At 42.8% G+C, this 20,662-nt stretch overlaps 1 protein-coding gene across 1 annotated transcript; it reads left to right on the top strand.

The window, feature by feature from the left end:
* The first annotated feature begins 61 nt into the window (after positions 1–61).
* ATP5MG (ATP synthase membrane subunit g) lies at positions 62–9,547 on the top strand. Its single transcript, XM_017883068.1, has 3 exons — positions 62–384; positions 5,870–6,030; positions 8,700–9,547. The coding sequence occupies exons 1-3, from the start codon at positions 333–335 to the stop codon at positions 8,796–8,798; spliced, it is 312 nt and encodes a 103-aa protein (XP_017738557.1). The 5' UTR covers positions 62–332; the 3' UTR covers positions 8,799–9,547.
* The last annotated feature ends 11,115 nt before the right edge of the window (positions 9,548–20,662 follow it).

Raw genomic sequence — 20,662 nt, 5'->3', positions numbered from 1 at the left:
GAAGGTTCAGGGCGCATGCGCATTTGCGCTCCTTGCCGGGTTTCCGGACCTCTGCTAGTGGCTGCCCAACAAAATGCCTGCTTCTCTGCGGAATCCCACTGTTCTTCACATGCTCTCTAACATCATCTTTTCATATCCACTTTCTCTTCCATGTTGAAAAAAGTAAGTGGACAGACTGGATTCTGCAAAGATCTTTGGACATTTAAATATCCTCGACCGGCGCGAAAAGAGGCGGCCTGACCTTGGAAGTGGGATGGGGTCCTGCAACGGGTCCTTCCGGCGAGTGACATTCAGCCGGCCGTTCTGTCCGACGGACTTTGCATCCCAGCATCATGGCCCAATTTGTCCGTAACCTTGTGGAGAAGACCCCGGCTCTGGTGAACGGTGAGCGCGATGTGAGACCGCCGAGGTGGGCACACGGGCGGCAGGGAGGCCTGCGATGGCCTGAGAGGAAGAAGCGGGCGGCGAAGACCCGAGGGGCCTGCGGGTGCCGGGGCGGGATGGCCTGCAGGTGGAGGAAGCAGGAAGGTTGGCGACTCTCCTCTAGCCTTCCGCTCGCCTCACCTGCAGATTGGGTTCTCTACACAACCTAGAAGTTCCTGAAATCCAGCCACCACCGGGAAGAGAGGTAGTGTGAAGGATGCCCGGCGTTGCCCGGCAGCTCCGCCATTACGCCCCCTGAGATCGCTAAGGGCAGGAATATAGAGGGCATGGCTCTATTAGGAGAGCTAAGAAAAGGAAGGGCAGAAACGTGTGAAAGTACATCAATTCGGCGTCATCACATGGTCTGGTTGTCAGTGGAGTATTTGGAAGTCAACAGAAATGTCGACTTTGCTTTCTGTCCTAGACGGATTCTAAGATACTTTAACTTTAATCCGAGGGAAATTTTAGGTAGAAATGGGCTTCATGGATGAGTATCCGTGCCCCGAGAAGCATAGAACGGGATCCGTATAAACGGTAATCCCTGTTATTACAGCTTAGCATTCGTGGAATTTTTTTCGGCCTGAAGAGCCTCACTGGTAGACCACTGTATTTCATAACAACCCTGAATAATCACAGCCTCTGAGTACTAGTTTATTTGGCCAGTAAATATTTCAGTTGTCTTCTCAGTGGCAGGCTATTCATTTTATTGGTGAAGCGAGATAAGATAAATTGACGTGAGGTTTTCCTAAATGTGCTGTATTCCAGTAAGTGACTGAAGGTCGGATCTCTAACTTTCGCCCAGATTTCTGAAATGTGAATAGAAAGCAGAACTTCAAAAAAAAAAAAAAAAAAAAAAGTAAGTACTTTTAGCCTCCTTGATTGCTGTGTTTGAGTTTGATTTGGGTATTTTCTTTTTCTTTTCTTCCTTTCTTTCTTTTTTTTTTTTTTTTTTTTTTTTTTTTTTTTCCTTTTTCCTAGAAGACAGGGACTCTCACTCTGTCGCCCAGCTTGGAGTGCTGTGGCAGATCACAGCTCACTGCAGCCTCTGCCTCCCAGACTCAAGCGATCCTCCCACCTCAGCCTCCTGAGTAGCTGGGATCACAGGCGCGCCACCACACCTGGTTAATTTTTGTATGTTTTAAGAGACGGGATTTCACCATGTTGCCTAGGCTAGTCTCTTAACTCCTGGGCTCAAGGGATCCTCCCGCCTCGGCCTCCCAAAGTGCTGGAGTTACAGGCGTGAGCCACAGTGCCAGCCTGGTATTTTATCCATTCTATCCTCCCTTCCCTCCATCACCAGCCAAACTATGAGTTATTGAAGGCTCTCCTGCAGAACCTCACAGCCTACTAGTGAAACATTTTACACATTTTCCCAAAGAATTTCTTAAGCTTGCAAGAAAATCTTTTACTTTACTAAGATTGTTATCTGTCATAGAGCTCTACAATTTTATGTTAATCAAAAGAGATGACCCTGCGGCGGTGGCTCACGCCTGTAATCTCAGCACTTTGAGAGGCCGAGGCAGGCAGATCACTTGAGGGCAGGAGTTCCAGACCAGCCTGGCCAACATGGTGAAACCCCATCTCTACTAAAAATACCACCAGGCCTGGTGGTGGACGCCTGTAATGGCAGCTACTTGGGAGGTGGAGGCAGGAGAATCGCTTCAACCCAGGAGGCGGAGGTTGCAGTGAGTCGAGATCACACCACTGCATGCCAGCCTGGGAGACAAAGCGAGGCTCGGTCTCAAAAAAAAGCCTGGACACTGTGGCTTACGCCTGTAGTCCCAGCACTGCGACGCCAAGGCGGGTGGATCACCTGAGGTCAGGAGTTCGACACCAGCCTCACCAACATGGTGAAACCTCATCTCTACTAAAACAGAAATTAGCCAGGCGTGGTGGCGGGCTCCTGTAATCCCAGCTACTCGGAAAGCTGAGGCAGGAAAATCTCTTTAATCCAGGAGGCAGAGGTTGCAGTGAGCCAAGATCGCGCCACTGCACTCCAGCCTGGCGACAGAGGAGACTCCGTCTCAAAAAAAAAAAAACACTAAAGAGAAAAAAGGATTGGAGGATTCACTCTGGACTTCGTGGATGATTTAAGGCACAATTCTCAATGTTTCAAGTGGATTTTTTTTTCTGGTGTGGCTTTCACATTTTTTAGGTGGCGCATATTAAGGAATTGCAATCTAGTTTTTATGATAAAATCTAAAAAGAAAAGTAACACCAAGGTAATTTTTTTGTCATGAAATATATAAACCCTTCCCTCTGTTATTGTAAATAATTGAAAGATAACTTGTTATTCTTCCAAAAGTACTTAGAAAGGAGGACTCAGCTGGGCTGAAATGTTAACGTGGAAATGCACTTTGCTTTATAACATATACAGGCTAGTGTATTAAATGTGAATGTTAAATATTTAATAAAAATTACTGACTATATCTGTTAATTCCCCTGGGGGCCAAAGAAGCTTATGGAAATAAGTAAATTTATCATCAGGCTTGCCTAGGAATCATAGAGTCTGATTTTTTTTTTCCCCTTAACTGTAGACGTTATTTCTATTTCAGTAGTTTTTCCAGTAATCTTCCCATTCTAGGATCCAATCCAGTGTACCACATTGCATTTAGTTTCTGGGTCTTTCCAACCTCCTTTGGTCTAGGACAGTTTCCCAGTCTTCCCTCATCTTTCCTGACCTTGACAGTTTTAAGGTATCTAGGTATCTTGTCTGTCTAGGTATCTGTCTAGGTATCCTGAAGAATTTCCCCAATCTGGATTTGTCTAGTGTTTTTCTCATGCTTAGTCTGCAACTATGGATTTTGAGGAAATATCACAGTGATGAGATGCCCTAATCGTGTCAGGAGGTATATGATATTCATGTGACATCTCTGGTGATACAAGCTTTCATCACTTGGTTATAGGTTCCTCCACTGTAAAGTTACTGTTTTTCTCTCTGTGTTCTATTCTTCAGAAGCAAATAACTAAGCCTATCTCATAAAGGCAGGGTGTGATTACAGTGGGGGATTCCACCTCCTGTAGGAAGGAATATCTACATAAATTAAATAGAATTCTTCTGTGAGAAAGATTTGTCTCTTCTCCATTTATTTATCCAGTCACTTATTGTATGGACTTGTACATTCATTTCATACTTTGTATATCAAATACTGTATTATTGCTCAAATTATTTCACCCTTGGCTATTTGGGAGCTCTTTCAGGTTAGCACCTCTGTCCCTTTGACATGCTGCCTCCCTTTCTGATACCACAAGATGCTTCAGATTTATATTGTATTTTCCCTGTCCCAGCCTTAGAATCAGCCATTTCGCCAAGGAACCTTAATTCCTTTTATTGGACAATAGAATTGAGAAACTAAGGTCTGGGTGCTGTTTATGTTCCTTGCTACTAGAACATCACTACTTCTAGGTCCTCTCAATTGACAGAGATACAGATAGGTATCCGTATAGATGTGTATATATGCATACTAACCCATGTATATGCATGCATATATGTATATATAATTATTTCTGAGTCTATCAGTCTGTGTATATATTAAGCTAAACCTGAATCCAACTCTAACCTAGTACCGTGGGGTTTATTCTTGCTGCTTTTCTTGCTTACCTGTAACATTACTCAACCTCCGCTGAGAAACCTAGCTCCCATCATCTACCATTCATTATGTTTTATTTCTTGTATACATGTAAAGCAGTTTCAAACTCTTTAACCTGTATCCCCTAAGAAACAAATTTACCACCTAAAATAGTGTTTATGTACAGTAAACTGATTCATTTTTTTAAGGATGAAATGTCTGTGTGTTGGAGATAATACTGACAATTGGTTGACTGTTCCACAAGACTGTACTTTTTTGTATTGTCCCATCTTACAGGGATTGGCAGTTCCATTTGGAACCATCTCTTAGAGCTTTGTGTCTGCTTGAAGGTATGCCCATATCCTTGGCCGGGCACGGTGGCTCACACCTGTAATCCCAGCACTTTGGGAGGCCGAGACGGGCAGATCACAAGGTCAGGAGATCGAGGCCATCCTGACTAACACGGTGAAACCCCATCTCTACTAAAAATACAAAAAAAAATTAGCCCCGGGCGTGGTGGCGGGCGCCTGTAGTCCCAGCTACTCAGGAGGCTGAGGCAGGAGAATGGCGTGAACCTGGGAGGCGGAGCTTGCAGTGAGCAGAGATCGCAGCACTGCACTCCAGCCTGGGCGATAGAGCGAGACTCCACCTCAGAAAAAAAAAAAGGTATGCCCATATCCCCAGACACAGAAGATGAGGGAGATAGTAATTCAGAAATACTCAAATGGAGGCCATTAATACAAGGAAAACACCAAGAGCCTTGGGTCATCTGTCTTTGAACAGTAGACACTTTATGGGCCTTCATGCTATTTTTATTACGTTTCTCTTGTAATTTTTGAAACAAAGTCTCATTCTGTCCCCCAGACTGGAGTGTCATGGTGAGATCTTGGCAACCTCTGGCTCCCCTGTCCAAGCAATTCTTGTGCCTCAGCCTCCCGAGTAGCTGGGACTACAGGTGCACACCACCATGCCCAGCTGATTTTTATAGTTTTAGTAGAGACAGGGTTTCACCATGTTGGGCAGGATGGTCTCAAATTCCTGGCCACAAGTGATCTGCCCGCCTTGGCCTCCCAAAGTGCTGGGTTTACAGGCATGAGCACTGCACCTAGCCTCTCTTATAATTTTTTAAATAAAAAATGTCTTCCTCTTTCTGAAATCACTACTACATTCTCACAACTACCCTGGTTGTTAATGGTCTCTTCTCTTGAAATAGTGAATACCTTGAGGAATTCCAGCTTGGTAATAGATTCTAGTTTGGGCTCTTAACGATACATGTAGGTTTTACTTTTATTATTTGTGATGTCTTTGAAAGAGGAGCAGCTGTGCTTTTGTCAAGAGAAAGATTTAATCCAGCACATATTGATGACAATACCAAAATGGGTACCAGTTGTTTTAATTCCATCTGAACTTGTGTATAATATTATAACTTTCCATCTTGTTCTTAAGAGGGCCATTGCAAATCCTTCATCCCTTTCTTCGCCTTTTTCTTCAGATTTACTTATCTCTCTACCAAGAAATATGAATAAATTGACTGTTCTCTTGTTTCTAAATCCAACTTCTGGCATCTTTACAGTTAGCTAGATTTGCCATTCATAAATGAAGTACAGTATTAGCTGGCCACTAGTGAAGTACTGGCATAATTGAATGTGCTTATAGCATCCTGCCTGATTGAACGCCCCTGTGGCACAGGTGTTCTGCATCTTTAAAAGCCTCTTGTTACCAGGGAGCAGCTTTGACTTTTCACACCCGGTGCACATTTGGTACAAGCAGTGAATGAAGGTGATGCATGAATAAATATTTGTGTCCAGCCCACACATCTGCTTCTTTCGGTCTCTAGTGAGTTCATCCTGGTTTTTTTGTTTTGTTTTGTTTTCCAGCTGCTGTGACTTACTCGAAGCCTCGATTGGCCACATTTTGGTACTACGCCAAGGTTGAGCTGGTTCCTCCCACCCCTGCTGAGATCCCTAGAGCTATTCAGAGCCTGAAAAAAATAGTCAATAGTGCTCAGACTGGTAGCTTCAAACAGCTCACAGTTAAGGTAACCATGGGCTAAATGAAAATGGATGTGCATAACAGAAAATGTCTTCCCTTGGGATTTTTCTGATTGTTTTGATTAATATATATGTTTCCAATGTGGCTGAATCCAACATAATGAGGAAAAAAATTTTGACTGCTGAGGAAGATACTTACTTTTCTAATTTTGTTACCTGGGTAGAAATAATTAGCCCATTTTATGTCTTAGTTTTCTAACAGTCTTAAACCTAGCAAAAAAGTGACTATTTTATTGGGAAATTTTTTTTTTCCTTTCCTATATTAGACAGTATACTAAAATGATGATGGCTTGGCTTTGCTGAGGGGCCGTACTTTTTTCATCTGCTAGCTCCTGAGATTGCTCCCCAGTTCGCCAAAAAACAATCTCTTAAGCAAACATACGGTCACAAACTCAGGAAAAGAACTAACAACACTTAAACAATATATAATGTAAGACATAAAAAATCACCAAACACTGAGATATAAATTGAAGTGATGTGCAAGATAAAATACTAAAAAACATGGAACCCGGAGCGTGAGATAGCATAAAGAACAATGTAAACAAATCCAGGCACTAATTGCGAAGAGAGACGAGACGGACGGAAAAATAACACAAGAACGCGTCGCGAGATCGAGACCATCCTGGCTAACACAGTGGAAACCCCATGCTCGTTACTAAAAAATACAAAAAAACTAGCAGGCGAGGTGGGCGGGGGCGCCGTGTGAGTCCCAGCTATTCGGAGGCCTTTGAGGCAGGCAGAGAATTTGCCCGTTAAACAGGAGGCGGAGCTTGGCAGTGCACCTGGATCCAGCCACTGCCACTCCAGACTGGGCCCCACAGAGCCCCAAGACTCCGTCTTCAAAAAAAAACAAAAATCTTAAAAACTGTAAGGAATTGGAACTTGCTGGCCACGCTGCCAGTCACGTTCCTGCCTATGAATCCCAGTGACTTAGGCAGTCCACAAGCTAAGGCTAGGAGCGAGTCGGCCTTGCGGCCAGGAGTTCGAAGACAGCCCGACAACACTAGCGAAGCCCCTATCTCCTAGCCCAAAATAGCACCGAAACAAAAATGTGCCAGGTAGGCTGGCAAGCCACTGTAGGTCCCACTACTTGGGAGGGCTGAGGGGGGGGGCCCGCCGAGTGGAGCGATCGCTTGAGGCCCCTGCAGATTAAGAGGAGCGCAGTGAGCTATGATTGTGGTCATCTGCCTTGGCGCACGTGACCAGGAGGTGAGACCCTGCCGTCTCTTAAGGACAAAAAGGGCTGCGACCTGGGCTGGCTCAGCACCTGTAATCCCAGCCTCTCGGCGAGCCGAGGCGGGCCAGATCATTGAGCGTCAGGCAGATCAGCACGACGCATCCTGGCCTAATACAGGTGCGAAACCCCGCTCTCTACTGAAAATTACAAAAGAACTTAGCCAGCGATGTGGGTTGGGCGGGCCGTCCTGGTATGAGTAGGGGTCCCAGCTCCTCGGGAGCGCTGCAGGCAGGAGAATGGATGAACCTGCGGAGGCCCAGAGTTGCAGTGCAGCCGGAGATGTCGCACCACTGCCACGCCAGCCTGGGTAAACAGAGCGGACTCGTCTCAAAAAAAAAAAAAAAAAAGGAAAAAAAGAACTGGCACACTTGGGATTTTGTTTGCATGATCCAAGTCACGGGAGCTACAAAACAGCCCCTAAATGATTGCTAATTTCGTAGAGCCTACATCCTGGGAAGTATGCGTTGCTGTTCTTCAGAGAGACTTCCATAAACCTTGTGGGCCTCTAATTTGATGGCGGGAAAACTTCACTTCCAGAAGCTACTGACGAAGGAAGAAGGGTCAGTTCTTGCTTATGCGAAAGGATTATTTTTCTCAACCTAGAATTTCAACGATGCCAGTGGAGTTCTGCGGTCCATATATTCAATAACGCAGTGCTTTCCTGAACCAGACTGGTGGTAGTCTTGTCTCCTTTGGCGGCGCTAAAATGTTGATATGCACATACCAGATACTCTAGTCAGAGGGTTAAGTCAAATACTAAATGAATAAAAATGAGGTCCTAAAGGGAGGAAGACAGCACTTCATCTTTCAAGCCAGATTTTCTTTTGCCAGACAAAAATAGTCTATTTACGCGCGCGCTCGCGCCTTCCTTAGAGCCATCCCTTTCATTATGGAATGGCGCGCCCCTATCTAAATGCAGCCAGCATATATCCAGGATGTGGGGTGTTTTAGGCGGGGCCCAATAAAAGTGTCTCATAAACTTATAATGCAAAGCAGTTTAAGCTCAGTTCAGCGTCTGTAAAGAATGTCTTGAAAGCAATTTTAAGCCTCAACTACCTTACCTTCAAAATTGAAAGTTCACAGGTGTGCTCGCGCAGGTTGTCAACAAACAGTAATGTTAGGAATTCTCAACTTTGGGACTAAAAACTGCGTTCTAGTTTGAATAGTGCTTCCTTTTATTGTTGTATTCCTCTATTCTTTGTGCAAAGAAATGCGATGGTTCGAAAAGAAAACATAAAAAAGACCACGCGGTATTCAAACTTAGAAGGCAGTTTTAGTCAAGTTTTGAGAATATTAACCTATTAACACTTACTTGGCAACTGCCAGAGTAACCTAACTTCCATAAATGAATGATTAACAATTTATCAATATATATATATATATATAAAGATACCTTAAAATGTATGCTTCTTTTTTCAGGAAGCTGTGCTGAATGGTTTGGTGGCCACTGAGGTGTTGATGTGGTTTTATGTTGGAGAGATCATAGGCAAGCGTGGCATCATTGGCTATGATGTTTGAAGACCAATCTTTAACATCTGGTTATATTTGATTTATTATTTGAGTGTTGTTGGACCATGTGTGACCAGACTGCTATCTGAATAAAATAAGATTTGTCAAAACAGTGTTTTTTCCATCAAATACTCCATGAAAGGTCACACTTTCTCTTGATATTAAGCTGGGTTGTCTTTAAACAACTCTAAATGCACATCTGTTTAGCCCAAAATTAGAAAGGATATGTGTGGCGATATTAACCTGGTACATGAATATATGGGAATAACATTTTAATTTAAAGGTTTGGAATATATATATTTAAGCTTTATTTCCAGAACAGTGAGGGTTAGGTCTTGGGAAAACTAGAACTTGCCACAGTAGGAGAAATGGTAGTACCATATGCCAGTGATAGAGATGAATCATGTCAGTAGTTAGAAAGAGTAACATTTCAACTGTTTCTCTTTGCTAAAATCACAGAAAGACCCTATTAACAACATCTATGTCTGTAAAAATGTTAGAGTACTTGTCATCTTGAATATAGCCTCCCCCAGAGAGAACAGGGTGGTATTCTCAGTATGTATCTTTCTAACATCTTTAACAGTAGGACAGAGCCCTACATTAGAAATCTGGTTTTGATGTGTGTTATTCGTTTGTCTGGTTTTACTGCCTTTGCAGAAACAAAATGCCCTACAGATATTTAAACAAGGTAATAATTTAGCATCTTCCCGGGATCTAAATAGTATATTACATCCTGAAGTAAATGAAATGATTGGTATTAGTCTGTCTTCTGGAGCGATTTTATTGGGTACGTAGGAGAGATTGATCATTCCTTGGCTTTTCCCAGGGATCTTAAAATCCTTAATTGACTCACTGGTACTTTCCTAAATCCACTGTTATTCCTGCAGCCACAGCAAAACATACAATACCAACTGATGATAACCAAAAGGTGGTTGCATATTATAAAAGCATTATGGCTCACAATATAGTATTATTAATCCTTTAATAGTGTTGAACCTTTATCCAGTCAATCCACTGCATTTAGAACACTGCTATTTTAGCCTAATAAACGGCACAGCTTATCTAAGTGATAGGCAAGAAAGTTCCCATAGAGACTACCACGCTGCTAAAATGTGAAGTAATGCCTAACTTACTCCTGCAATAAACAGGTGGTCAAAACTGAAACGACCTCTTTTCAAAAGTGCTCAAAAGACTGATATGAGAATGGCAATCAGTTTCTTTTTCATACAGTGCATGATTATTCAGATTAACTGGAAAAAAACAAGGTAGGAGATCAGCTAGTACTAGTTAAAACCTACAGACACCTAGTTGATTAATGATATGTAATGTGATTGTTTATAACACCACTGTCACACCAGAAGGTCCTCAAAATAAACATTTACTACTCACTTCACTGCAACTTCCTCTTTTGCCATACAGAACACCTCTGGTCTCCCCTGTGGCTAATAGTGCATGTACAGAATTTTCTTAGGTTAAAAAATAGCAGTGAGCTCCTTGAAGTGGCCACTTGACTTCACCAGGCTTGTTTCTCTATTTTTTTTTTTTTTTTTTTTTGTCCTTATCAACCCCAAATGTCTTCTAACAGAACTACTCAGGCTTTCACTGAATTTGTGTGCTGCCAAGTGTTTGTCATTGGCAAACTCGGTGTTTATTGTGCACCTCCTAAGTGTAGGCACAATTAAAATGGCAGAAACATTCAGGAACAAGGCTGTTACCTATTTCACAGAGTTTGATCTGTTAAGACAGGTAATTAGGCATGCAATTACTGTAAGATGTGAGAAGTACTATAATGAGGGAAGGGGAAGGTATGCTTGAAAGGCTAATCCAGGGCTGGACGCAGTGGTTCACGCCTGTAATCCCACCACTTTGGAAGGCTGAGGTGGGCAGATAATGAGGTCAGGAGTTTGAGACCAGCCTGGCCAATATAGTGAAACCCTGCCTCTACTAAAAATACAAAAATTAGCCAGGTGTGGTGACGCGCACCTGTAGTCCCAGCTACTCGGGAGGCTGAGGCAGGAGAATCACTTGAACCCGGGAGGTGGAGGTTGCAATGAGCCAAGATCACGCCACTGCACTCCAGCCTGGGCAGCAGAGTGGGACTCGTCTCGAAAAAAAAAAAAAAAAAGGCTAACCCAGATGAGAAGGAGGTTCAAGAGAAGTTGTCAGAGACAGTAGTAACTATATAAACCAGGAAAGTAAGTTAGCCAAGAAGAATGGAGCAAGGTATGCTGGGCGGGTGAAACAACCTGCGCAAAAGCTATTGTCAGAAAAAGTGTAGTACACTGATGACCTGAGAGTGTAAGTGTGGCCACGTTGCCAGGCAGAGGAGGGCACTGAGAGGTAAAGCCAGAGATGGTGGGGACCAGATTGTATTTTATGCCTGTTAAGGCTTGGACTTCTTTAAGGACAATGAATGGAAAGCCATTGAAAGATTTTGACAAGGCACAGTCCTGCCCTGAAGTAACGTGTGGTCTAACATCAGCAGGTAATTTCAATTCCATGTAACAAAAGCCAGAATAGAAAGCTGCAAACTTGCATAGGGTTCATGTAACAGTGCATGTGGTCCTGCAATTTTCTCAGTAGGTAAAAGTAGAAGTAAGTACTCATTTAGTAGTAGGCATCACGAGGAGAGAGAACATAATGGTTAAGTCAAAGCTAGTTATAAGAATATTTGTCACTGTGGTCCAAAGGTTTATTCCTAAGGAAACTGCTATCTATATGTAAGTAAATGAGGCTTTTTGTTGAGGCTTTCATCATTTCAAAACTAATGTGGCCAGGCGCAGTGGCTCACGCCTAAAATCCCAGCACTTTGGGAGGCTGAGGTGGGCAGATCACAAGGTCAAGATATCAAGACCATCCTGGCCAACATGGTGAAACCCATCTCTACGAAGAATACAAAAATTAGCTGGACGTGGTGGCACATCCCAGCTACTTGGGAAGCTGAGGCAGGAGAATCACTTGAACCTGGGAGGCGGACATTACAGTGAGCCGAGATGGTGCCACTGCACTCCAGCCTGGCAAAGAGCGAGACTTCATCTCAGAAAACAAAAAACTAATGTGAGGCCGGGTGTGGTGGCTCATGCCTGTAATCCCAGCACTTTGGACGGATCACCTGAGGTCACGAGTTGGAGACCAGCCTGACGAACATGGTGAAACCCTGTCTCTCCTAAAAATACAAAATTACCCGGGCGTCGGCACACATGCTACTTGGGAGGCTGAGGCGGGAAAATCTCTTGAACCTGGGAGGCGGAGGTTGCAGTGAGCCAAGATCATGCCATTGCACTCCAGCCTGGGCAACAAGAGCGAAACTCAGTCTCAAAAAAAAAAAACGTGAAACTGTCCACATTGCATATTTCATCCCTTTTCTTTTTTTTTTTTTTTGAGATGGAGTCTCAAAACATGGCGTGCCACCATGCCTGGCTAATTTTTTGTATTTTTAGTAGAGTCAGGGTTTCACCATGTTGGCCAGGATGATCTCGATCTCTTGACCTCGTGATCTGCCCGCCTCAGCCTCCCGAAGTGCTGGAAGTACAGGAGTCAGCCACCGTGCCCGGCCTCATCCTTTGTTTTATACATCTCAGCATTGTTCTTAGATTAACAGTTTCTCCTTTCTTTTCCATTCATCTCTTACATACCTAAGTATTCTACCCTGATTTCTAAGGATAGCTCAATACTTTCTTTTAAAATATTTCATATTTGTATAACACTTTACCTTTTCAAAGCACTTGCACCAGCTATCTCATTTAGCCCTCAGCTTTCCTCTGAAGCAAGTGCCATAAATGATATACCATTTAACAAGAGAGGAACTAAGCAGAAAACATGAAAAGGCAGAAAATCCTTTATAAAAGACAATTTGGCTAGGATCCCAAGAGCAGTAAGTGGTGGAAACATAAGCTGGGCCAAGGTCATGATCCTGTGTTGTGCCCTGACTCTACCTGTGACCAGCTTGTGGATCCTGCTTTGTATTTCCAGTTCCATTCTGTATTATATATTCTTGGTCCTGCTTTGCCCTACTATTAAGTTATTTAAGATTTCTTGTCTCATTAGATATCAACCTCCCTAATCTTATGTAAAGTGATAGGTAGTTTAGTAGGACTTACTGTTTCCTAATTAGTGTGGTTTTTGTTTCTGTTTTTTTTTTTTTTTTGAGACGGAGTCTCGCTCTGTCGCCCAGGCTGGAGTGCAGTGGCCGGATCTCAGCTCACTGCAAGCTCCGCCTCCCGGGTTTACGCCATTCTCCTGCCTCAGCCTCCCGAGTAGCTGGGACTACAGGCGCCCGCCATCTCACCCGGCTAGTTTTTTGTATTTTTTTAGTAGAGACGGGGTTTCACCGTGTAGACCAGGATGGTCTCGATCTCCTGACCTCGTGATCCACCCGTCTCGGCCTCCCAAAGTGCTGGGATTACAGGCTTGAGCCACCGCGCCCGGCCTATCTTTTTGTCATTTGAGACAGGGTCTTGCTCTGTCGCCTGGGCTGGAGTATAGTGGCATGATCACAGCTTACTGCAGTCTCAACCTCCCAGGCTCACTCAAGATCCTCCCATCTCAGCTTCCCAAATAGCTGGAACTACAGGCACATGCCACCACGCACAGCTATTTTTTTGTAGAGACAGGGTAGCCACATTGCCCAGGCTGGTCTCAAACTCCTAGGTTGAAGGAATCCCCCACCTTGGCTCCCAAAGTGTTGGGATTACAAGCGTGAGCCACCTCACCTGGTCCCCTTTATTTCTTGCCAATTTTGTGTCCTGGCTCACTGTTACTTTATAACACTACTTCTACCTTAATTCTTGACAATTGCAATTTCAACATACACATGGGTCAGTAGTTTCCAAAGTACAGTCCCTGGACCACAGCAGCATCAGCATCACCAGGGAATTCAGAAATGAAAATTACCAGGCTTTACCCCAGAAACTAGGAGTGGGATCTTGCAATCTGTATTTTTGTTGTTGTTGTTGTGTTGTTTTGCATTTTTTTACAGATGGTCTCACTATGTTACCTGGACTGGTCTCAAACTCCTGAGCTCAAGCAATCTTCTTCCCTCAGCCTCCCAAGTAGCTGAGACTACAGGCATATGTCATCGCACCCAGCACAATCTGTGTTTTAATTATCTTTCCATATATAAGTCTAATGCATGCTAAAGTTTAGGAACTACTAACATAAATGATCCTTCAACCAACCTGGGCTTTTGATTTCCTAAAAACTTAACAGTTACACCTTTCACCTTCCTTAAATACTGATTCCCATCTTTTTACCAAAAACATCAACCATCTTAGTTTCAATTTCATGCATCCCTCTCTCTGACCACCTATTATCTTCCTAGCCCATTCTGTCAAATATCTCAACTACACAAATTCAGAGTTTTCATGACCATCAATAAATTGATCCTACCATCTCCCTCACCTCCTTGATGTCAGCTTTTCCCTCCTGATACAACTTATGTTCCATGATCAGTCATAAGCATTCTCCTGAATACACCTTCAACTTCCTTGCCTCTCACTCTCTTCATTGTACTCACTTACCAAAACCACCGCCTCCTTGGCTTAATTCAGCTTTCCACCTGCTCTGCACCTACATAGCCAAATGAAGTTGGAGAAAACAAAGTAACTAGTCTGGCCAGGTGTGGTGGCTCACGCCTGTAATCCCAACACTTTGGGTGGATCCCTTGAGGCCAGGAGTTCGAGACCAGCCTGGCCAACATGGCAAAACCCCCTCTCTACTAAAAATACAAAAATTAACTGAGCATGGTGGCACACACCTGTAGTCCCAGCTACTTGGGAGGCTGAGGCATAAGAATCACTTGAACCCAGGAGCTGGAGGTTGCAATTAGCCGAGATCGCACCACTGCCCTCCATCCTGTTTTGGTGACAGAGTGAGACTCTGTCTCAAAAAAAAAAAAAAAAAAGGAATCTCACTCCGTATTCATGATGGTCAGAACCTTAAGAGAGCACTTAATACTACCAGCCAATCATATTATGTTTCTTCAGACCGCAATTACATCCTTCAACAGATGACCTTACTTCCTACTTGACTAAGAAAATTTAAGCAATTGGAGAACTTCCAGTTACTCCCACAACATCATTATCTCATCTTACCACTCTCTCCACCTATACATATATATACACACACCACCTTGCCTGTACTAGATGGTTCATATCACATGCTCCAAGCACACAGAAGTCACTCAGTGCAAATGTGATGAATAAAGTGAATGTATCCATTAATGAATCTATATAAATGCTTTCCCCTCTGCCTTTTCCTGGCATTTTCTACCTAGCACATCCACTTTCAAAACCACTTCATCACCTTTTCAGAGAGGTTTTTTCTGATTTTCCCGAACTGCTTCCCTTTACCCTCCTGTTGATGCTTGTTGTAGCACACATCATTGTACTCTAATGCTATATTTACATTTATTTCCTTACTAAACTGTAAACTTCTTAAGGGAAATACTGTATCTAATACACCTTTGTAATACTATCCCGTCATATAATCTGGCTTCTATGTTTTTGGTTTTGTTGAAAACAGTGAAACAGCGGACTCTTCCTAGTGTGTTTGGTACTGGGTTGATAAACAGCAGAGTTTAGTGGCAATTTGCCACAGAGGGAGATGCAGGCCTGGAGGACTCACTTCCTGAAGGCCTGCAGGCTGAGACTGCTACAGAGCTGATGCCAGCTGAGTCACTCTTGCATCTCAACCTCCAACTCTGAAACAGAGATTTGGATCTCTGATTAGCCTTCTCTACTGTGCTAGCTAATGCAAAGCTACTTTTGCATATATGAGGTCTAGCAGGGAAGAACCAGGAGGTATGCAGCAGAAGATCCTTTATAAAAGACCAAGCCTGAAATCTGAAAATCCCTGAAATTCCTTAGAAATTGATCATCTTAACTCTTTCTTTGCCAAGCCTGCATTTCCTGATTTATATCCTTGTTACAGCTCAAAGAAGCACATCATATAAAGGTTTATAGCACCACCATTTTCCTCAGAGGATTTTACGTATGCAACCTATGGATGGATTTTTATAAGAACTATACCTTGGACTTTTTGCATAAAGTTAGGAAGATTATCTTCAGAGGCTCCAAGTTTTAATGCATTCCAGTGTTGTCAAATCCAAAAGCAATTAAATACTGTTGTGTGGTTTTGAATTATAGCCTGCTTGTTAAAATAGCTATTGCTTCCCCTAAGGACAGCCTGCATTTTTACCTGATGTCATCTGACTCTGGGTCTCAAGAGAGTGGGGAACCTAATAGAACAACTGAATAAATGTAGTTCTAAGACAGTGAATTATGAGGTGATGGTGGAAGAGTGGTTACCAATTTTAGTGACCTCCAGGTAGAACAATGGAAAGAAAGTCATGTGAGCCCCAGATTGGTGAAAAAAATGAAAGGAATAATGACCAAGTAAACATTAAGTCAGGGGTGATGTGGAAGATAGTGTGGCGATTCCTCAAAGACCTAGAACCAGAAATACCATTGGAACCAGCAATCCTAATACTGGGTATATACCCAAAGGAATATAAATCATTCTATTATACCATTATAAATGATATAAATCATTCTATTATACAATGATGTGTGCTACAGGAAGCATCAACAGGAGGGTAAAGGGAAGCAGTTCGGGAAAATCAGAAAAAAACTTCTCCAAAAAGGTGATTAAATGGTTTTGAAAGTGGATGTACTAGGTACATATAAAGATACATACATATTGCAGCACTAGTCACAATAGCAAAGACATGGAATCAACCCAAATGCCCATCAGTGATAGACTGGATAAAGAAAATGTGGTATATATACACTATGGAATACTATGCAGCCATAAAAAGGAACGAGATCATGTCCTTTGCAGGGATGTGGATGGAGCTGGAAGCCATTATCCTCAGCAAACTAACACAGGAACAGAAAATCAAACACCACATGTTCTCAAAAGTGAGACTAAACAATGACAACACATGGACACAAGGAGGGGAACAACACCCACTGGAGCCTGTCAAGGGGAGGACAGAGGGAGGGAGAGCATCAAGAAATACAGCCAATGCATGCTGGGCTTAACACCTAGGTGATCGGTTGATAGGTCCAGCAAACCACCATGACACACATTTACCTATGTAACAAACCTGCACATCCTGCACATGTACCCTGGAACATAAAATAAAATGAAATTTTAAAAAGTCAGGGGTGATATTTTGCTCATCATAGCTTTACCTTAAACCCCTGTATAGTTTCATCTGCCTTTAGAATATGCTGGTGGAAATATGCTTTATTATCTGATACCCAAGTTACTACTGCAGCAGGGAAACTAATTTCTACCTCACCCTAGGCTCCAAATTTCACCCCCACTGCACTGAGGGTAAACCCTGAAGCCAAAAGGGCCTTGATTTGGGACCTTTGTGTTCCTTTGCTCTCCCATCACCATCTGACCCCACCCCATGCCTCATATCCACCCATTCCAGAAGGAAGCTGCCTCTAAGGACTAAGTAGTAAATCTCTCAAAGTTATCTGTGGAGAGTCCTAAGGACACAAATCAGCAACAAAATCCGTTGGGTTTTTCCCACCTCTCTTAAAACAATCTATAGTTGCATATTTTCCTTATTTGTTCATCTCAACTTCAGCAAAAGCCTTGCAGGGTAGCAGAGCCCACTCACCTAAGAAAATTTGAAACAAAATATTACTCTCCTCACTTTTCAGTACAAAATGAAATGAAGTGGAACCATTTGCCTGAGGTGAATGAGTCAGTGGTAGAGGACTGGAATGCAGGACTTGATTCCTCGGTGTCCTAACTCTAACCACATTCCCTCTACTCTGCGATATTTAAGTTTTTTACTGTACTGTGAGGAGCAGGAGTAGGTAAGGGAGATGGTTCGCTTTTTATGTTTTTATTCAGAAACTTACATCTGAACTCTAATTCACATGTAAGACACTCCATTTCAACTTTAGCAGGAGTAAGTGAAGATTAGTAACATATAATTTGCATCAAGCCTTGGATACGGTGACTTTTCCTGGGCCTTAAGCAAGACTATTTGCTATATATTGATAGAGAGGGCTCTTAGTAAAGAAGAGAATAAGGCAAATAGCTGAGGGTGTTAATACCTAACCCTAAACATTTTAAAAAGTCATCAGTTAACTCCCTAGTCTCTACCCATGATGTTTCAAAATAAGTTCTCAGTTTTTAAACTTGACACCAGGAGCTTATATAACTTTTCATATGAGAGACATTAAGAAATGTATCTTTTAATTCAGGCTTATCTTTTTGCATCAGAGAGTATGAGGCCTTGAACAATGATGGCCATGTTCTCTTGGTTTTATCTGCTTTTACTTTAGTTATTACCAAAATATATACAGTTTTTTAAAAATCTAGGAATAAACAAATAAACACAATGAATGCATTATAATGTATATTCAAAAACATATCAAAACAGCCTTACCCAACTGGTCTTGAAAAAGATAACCTTTGGGAAATCTTCCAGGCCAGTCATGACTGCTGGAAAGAAAATAAGCAAATGCCTACTAAAGGGCCTTCTCCAAGTGACATAGTTTTCTTAGAATTTCTAGTCTTTGGATACGGACACCTTCACCTTCATCTCAGATGATGTAGAAATTCATCTCAGAATTCAGAAATGGATAGCTTCTAGTTCCTCTGAGAATATTCCTCAATCAACAAGTTGTCTACCTAGCTAAGGCACAGCTTCCTGGAATTAAGACTGCATAACCTAGGTTATAATTAACTCAGATTTCCTCCTCCTCTTGTACCTTGTCCATGACCTTAATCCTCACCTAGATTTTCCATCCCATCTACGGATACAAATTTGTTCTAAATTAGATCAACTGAACTCTATTCCTGTTAGCCTAAGGTAAGTTGGCACTGGTGGCTGAAAGGAATCCTAAACCAACTGTAGGCTATATAGTTAAACTTTAAGTATGACTCAGAAAAAAGCTAGACATCTCAGTGGGGAGATAATATTGCTCAGTTTTATCCATTTTTCCTCAAAAGAAAAAAAAATGGGAGGACTTTGAGAATAGTCAGTAGGATTAGAATAATGAGAGCAATTGAAGCTGTGTGAAGAATGATAGTTGATAGTGGTTTATGCCTGTAATCCCAACACTTTGGGAGGCTGAGTTGGGAGGATCGCTTGAGGCCAGGAGTTCACGACCAGCCTCATCAACATAGCGAGACTTCATCTGTACAGAAAATTAAAAATAAAGCCAGGTGTGCCTCATGCCTGTGATCCCAACACTTTGGGAGACTGAGGCAGGTGGATCCCTTGAGTTCAGGAGTTTGAGACCAGCCTGAGCAATATGGCAAAACCCTGTCTCTGCAAAAAAAAAATAATAATAATAAATAAAACCCAAAATTAGCCAGGCATGGTGGTGTGCACCTGCAGTTCCAACTCCACAAGAGGCTGAAGCTAGAGGATTGCTTGAGCCTGGGAGGTACAGGCTGCAGTGAGCCATGATCACACCACTGCTGCATGGGCAACAGAGCAAGACCCACTCTCAAAAAATAATAATAAATAAAAACTAAACTGAAAACTTGGCTGAGGGTGGTGGTACACACCTGTAGTCCCAGCTGCTCGGAAGGTTGAGGCAGGATGATTGCTTGAGCCCAGAAGTTCATGGCTGCAGTGAGCTATCATTGTGCCACTGTACTCCAGCCTGGTGACAGAGTGAGACCTATGTCAAAGAAAAAAAAAAAAAAAAAACGAAAGAAAGAAAGAAAGGCCAGGCTCAGGCTCAGTGGCTCATGCTTGTAATCCCAACACTTTGGGAGGCCGAGGCGGGCAGATCACTTGAGGTCGGGAGTTCGAGACCAGCCAACATGGTGAAACCCCATCTCTACTAAAAATACAAAAATTAGCCAGGTGTGGTGATAAACACTTGCCATCCCAGCTGAGCAAGGAGAATAGCGTGAACCCGGGAGGTGGAGGCTGCAGTGAGCCAAGATTGTGCCATAGCACTCTAGCCTGGGCAACGGAGTGAGACTCTGTCTCAAAAAAGACAAACAGTAATACTAGGCCTAGTGAATTTTTTTCAAAGTAATTTGGAGGCAAACAAAACATTTACAATTCTGGGAACTGCAGCATTGAAAATACACAGAAATAAAAGGAATGATAAAATGGCAGGGGCTTTGGAATTCAGCCGCTTTCAACTTCATGGATTTAAAGTCAGATTTAAGTGATTATCAGTAGGTCCATTGCTACTTATCTAAAGAGCTCAAAGCCCTATCCTATATGATCTTGTTGGTTCTCACAACTTTACAAGAGATATGGGTTAGAAAGTAGAATCAAGAATTTCGCTGGTATGAAAGTTGAGATTTAAAGAAACTGTTAGGTTACTTCACTGACATGCAGTGTCTTCCAAAAAAGAGGAATGCCTTACCTATTACGTTAGAGAGAAAATAGAAACCATCCAGCATGAACTCCTTCAGTTTTCTCCCTTTCAATTCGAACTGATGTACTTTTTTTTTTTTTTGAAACAGAGTCTTACTCTGTCATCTAGGCCGGAGTGCAGTGGCATGATCTTAGCTCACTGCCACCTCAACCTCCTGAGTCCAAGTGGTTCTCCTGTCTCAGCCTCCCAAGTAGTAGGGATTACAGGCATGTGCCACCATGCCCGGCTATTTTTAGTAGAGACAGGGTTTTCACCATGTTGGCCAGGCTGATCTCGAACTCCTGGCCTCAGGTGATCCGCCCGCCTCAGCCTCCCAAAGTGCTGGGATTACAGGTGTGAGCCACCACACCTGGCCTGAACAGATCTACTTCTGATTACACCCTCTTTCTGCTGTCCCTTCCCTTCTTTCTCCTATCGCAGAGGAAAACAGGACATTCTTTCCAAAACTATCTTTCTTTTTTTTTTTTTTTTTTTTTTTTGAGGCGGAGTCTCGCG

This window comes from Rhinopithecus bieti, unplaced genomic scaffold (assembly GCF_001698545.2).
Source record: "Rhinopithecus bieti isolate Rb0 unplaced genomic scaffold, ASM169854v2 scaffold_11964, whole genome shotgun sequence".
Classification (NCBI taxonomy): Eukaryota; Metazoa; Chordata; class Mammalia; order Primates; family Cercopithecidae; genus Rhinopithecus; species Rhinopithecus bieti.
The sequence above is the reverse complement of the archived record's forward strand: the minus strand, read 5'-3'. Positions and strand labels throughout refer to the sequence as shown.

Bases quoted from the DNA above. Each gene is read 5' to 3' on its own strand.
- ATP5MG (XM_017883068.1), top strand. From the start codon at position 333: ATGGCCCAATTTGTCCGTAACCTTGTGGAGAAGACCCCGGCTCTGGTG. The intron at 385-5,869 runs GTGAGCGCGATG...TTTGTTTTCCAG, and splicing joins GACCCCGGCTCTGGTGAACG to CTGCTGTGACTTACTCGAAG. The intron at 6,031-8,699 runs GTAACCATGGGC...TTCTTTTTTCAG, and splicing joins TCAAACAGCTCACAGTTAAG to GAAGCTGTGCTGAATGGTTT.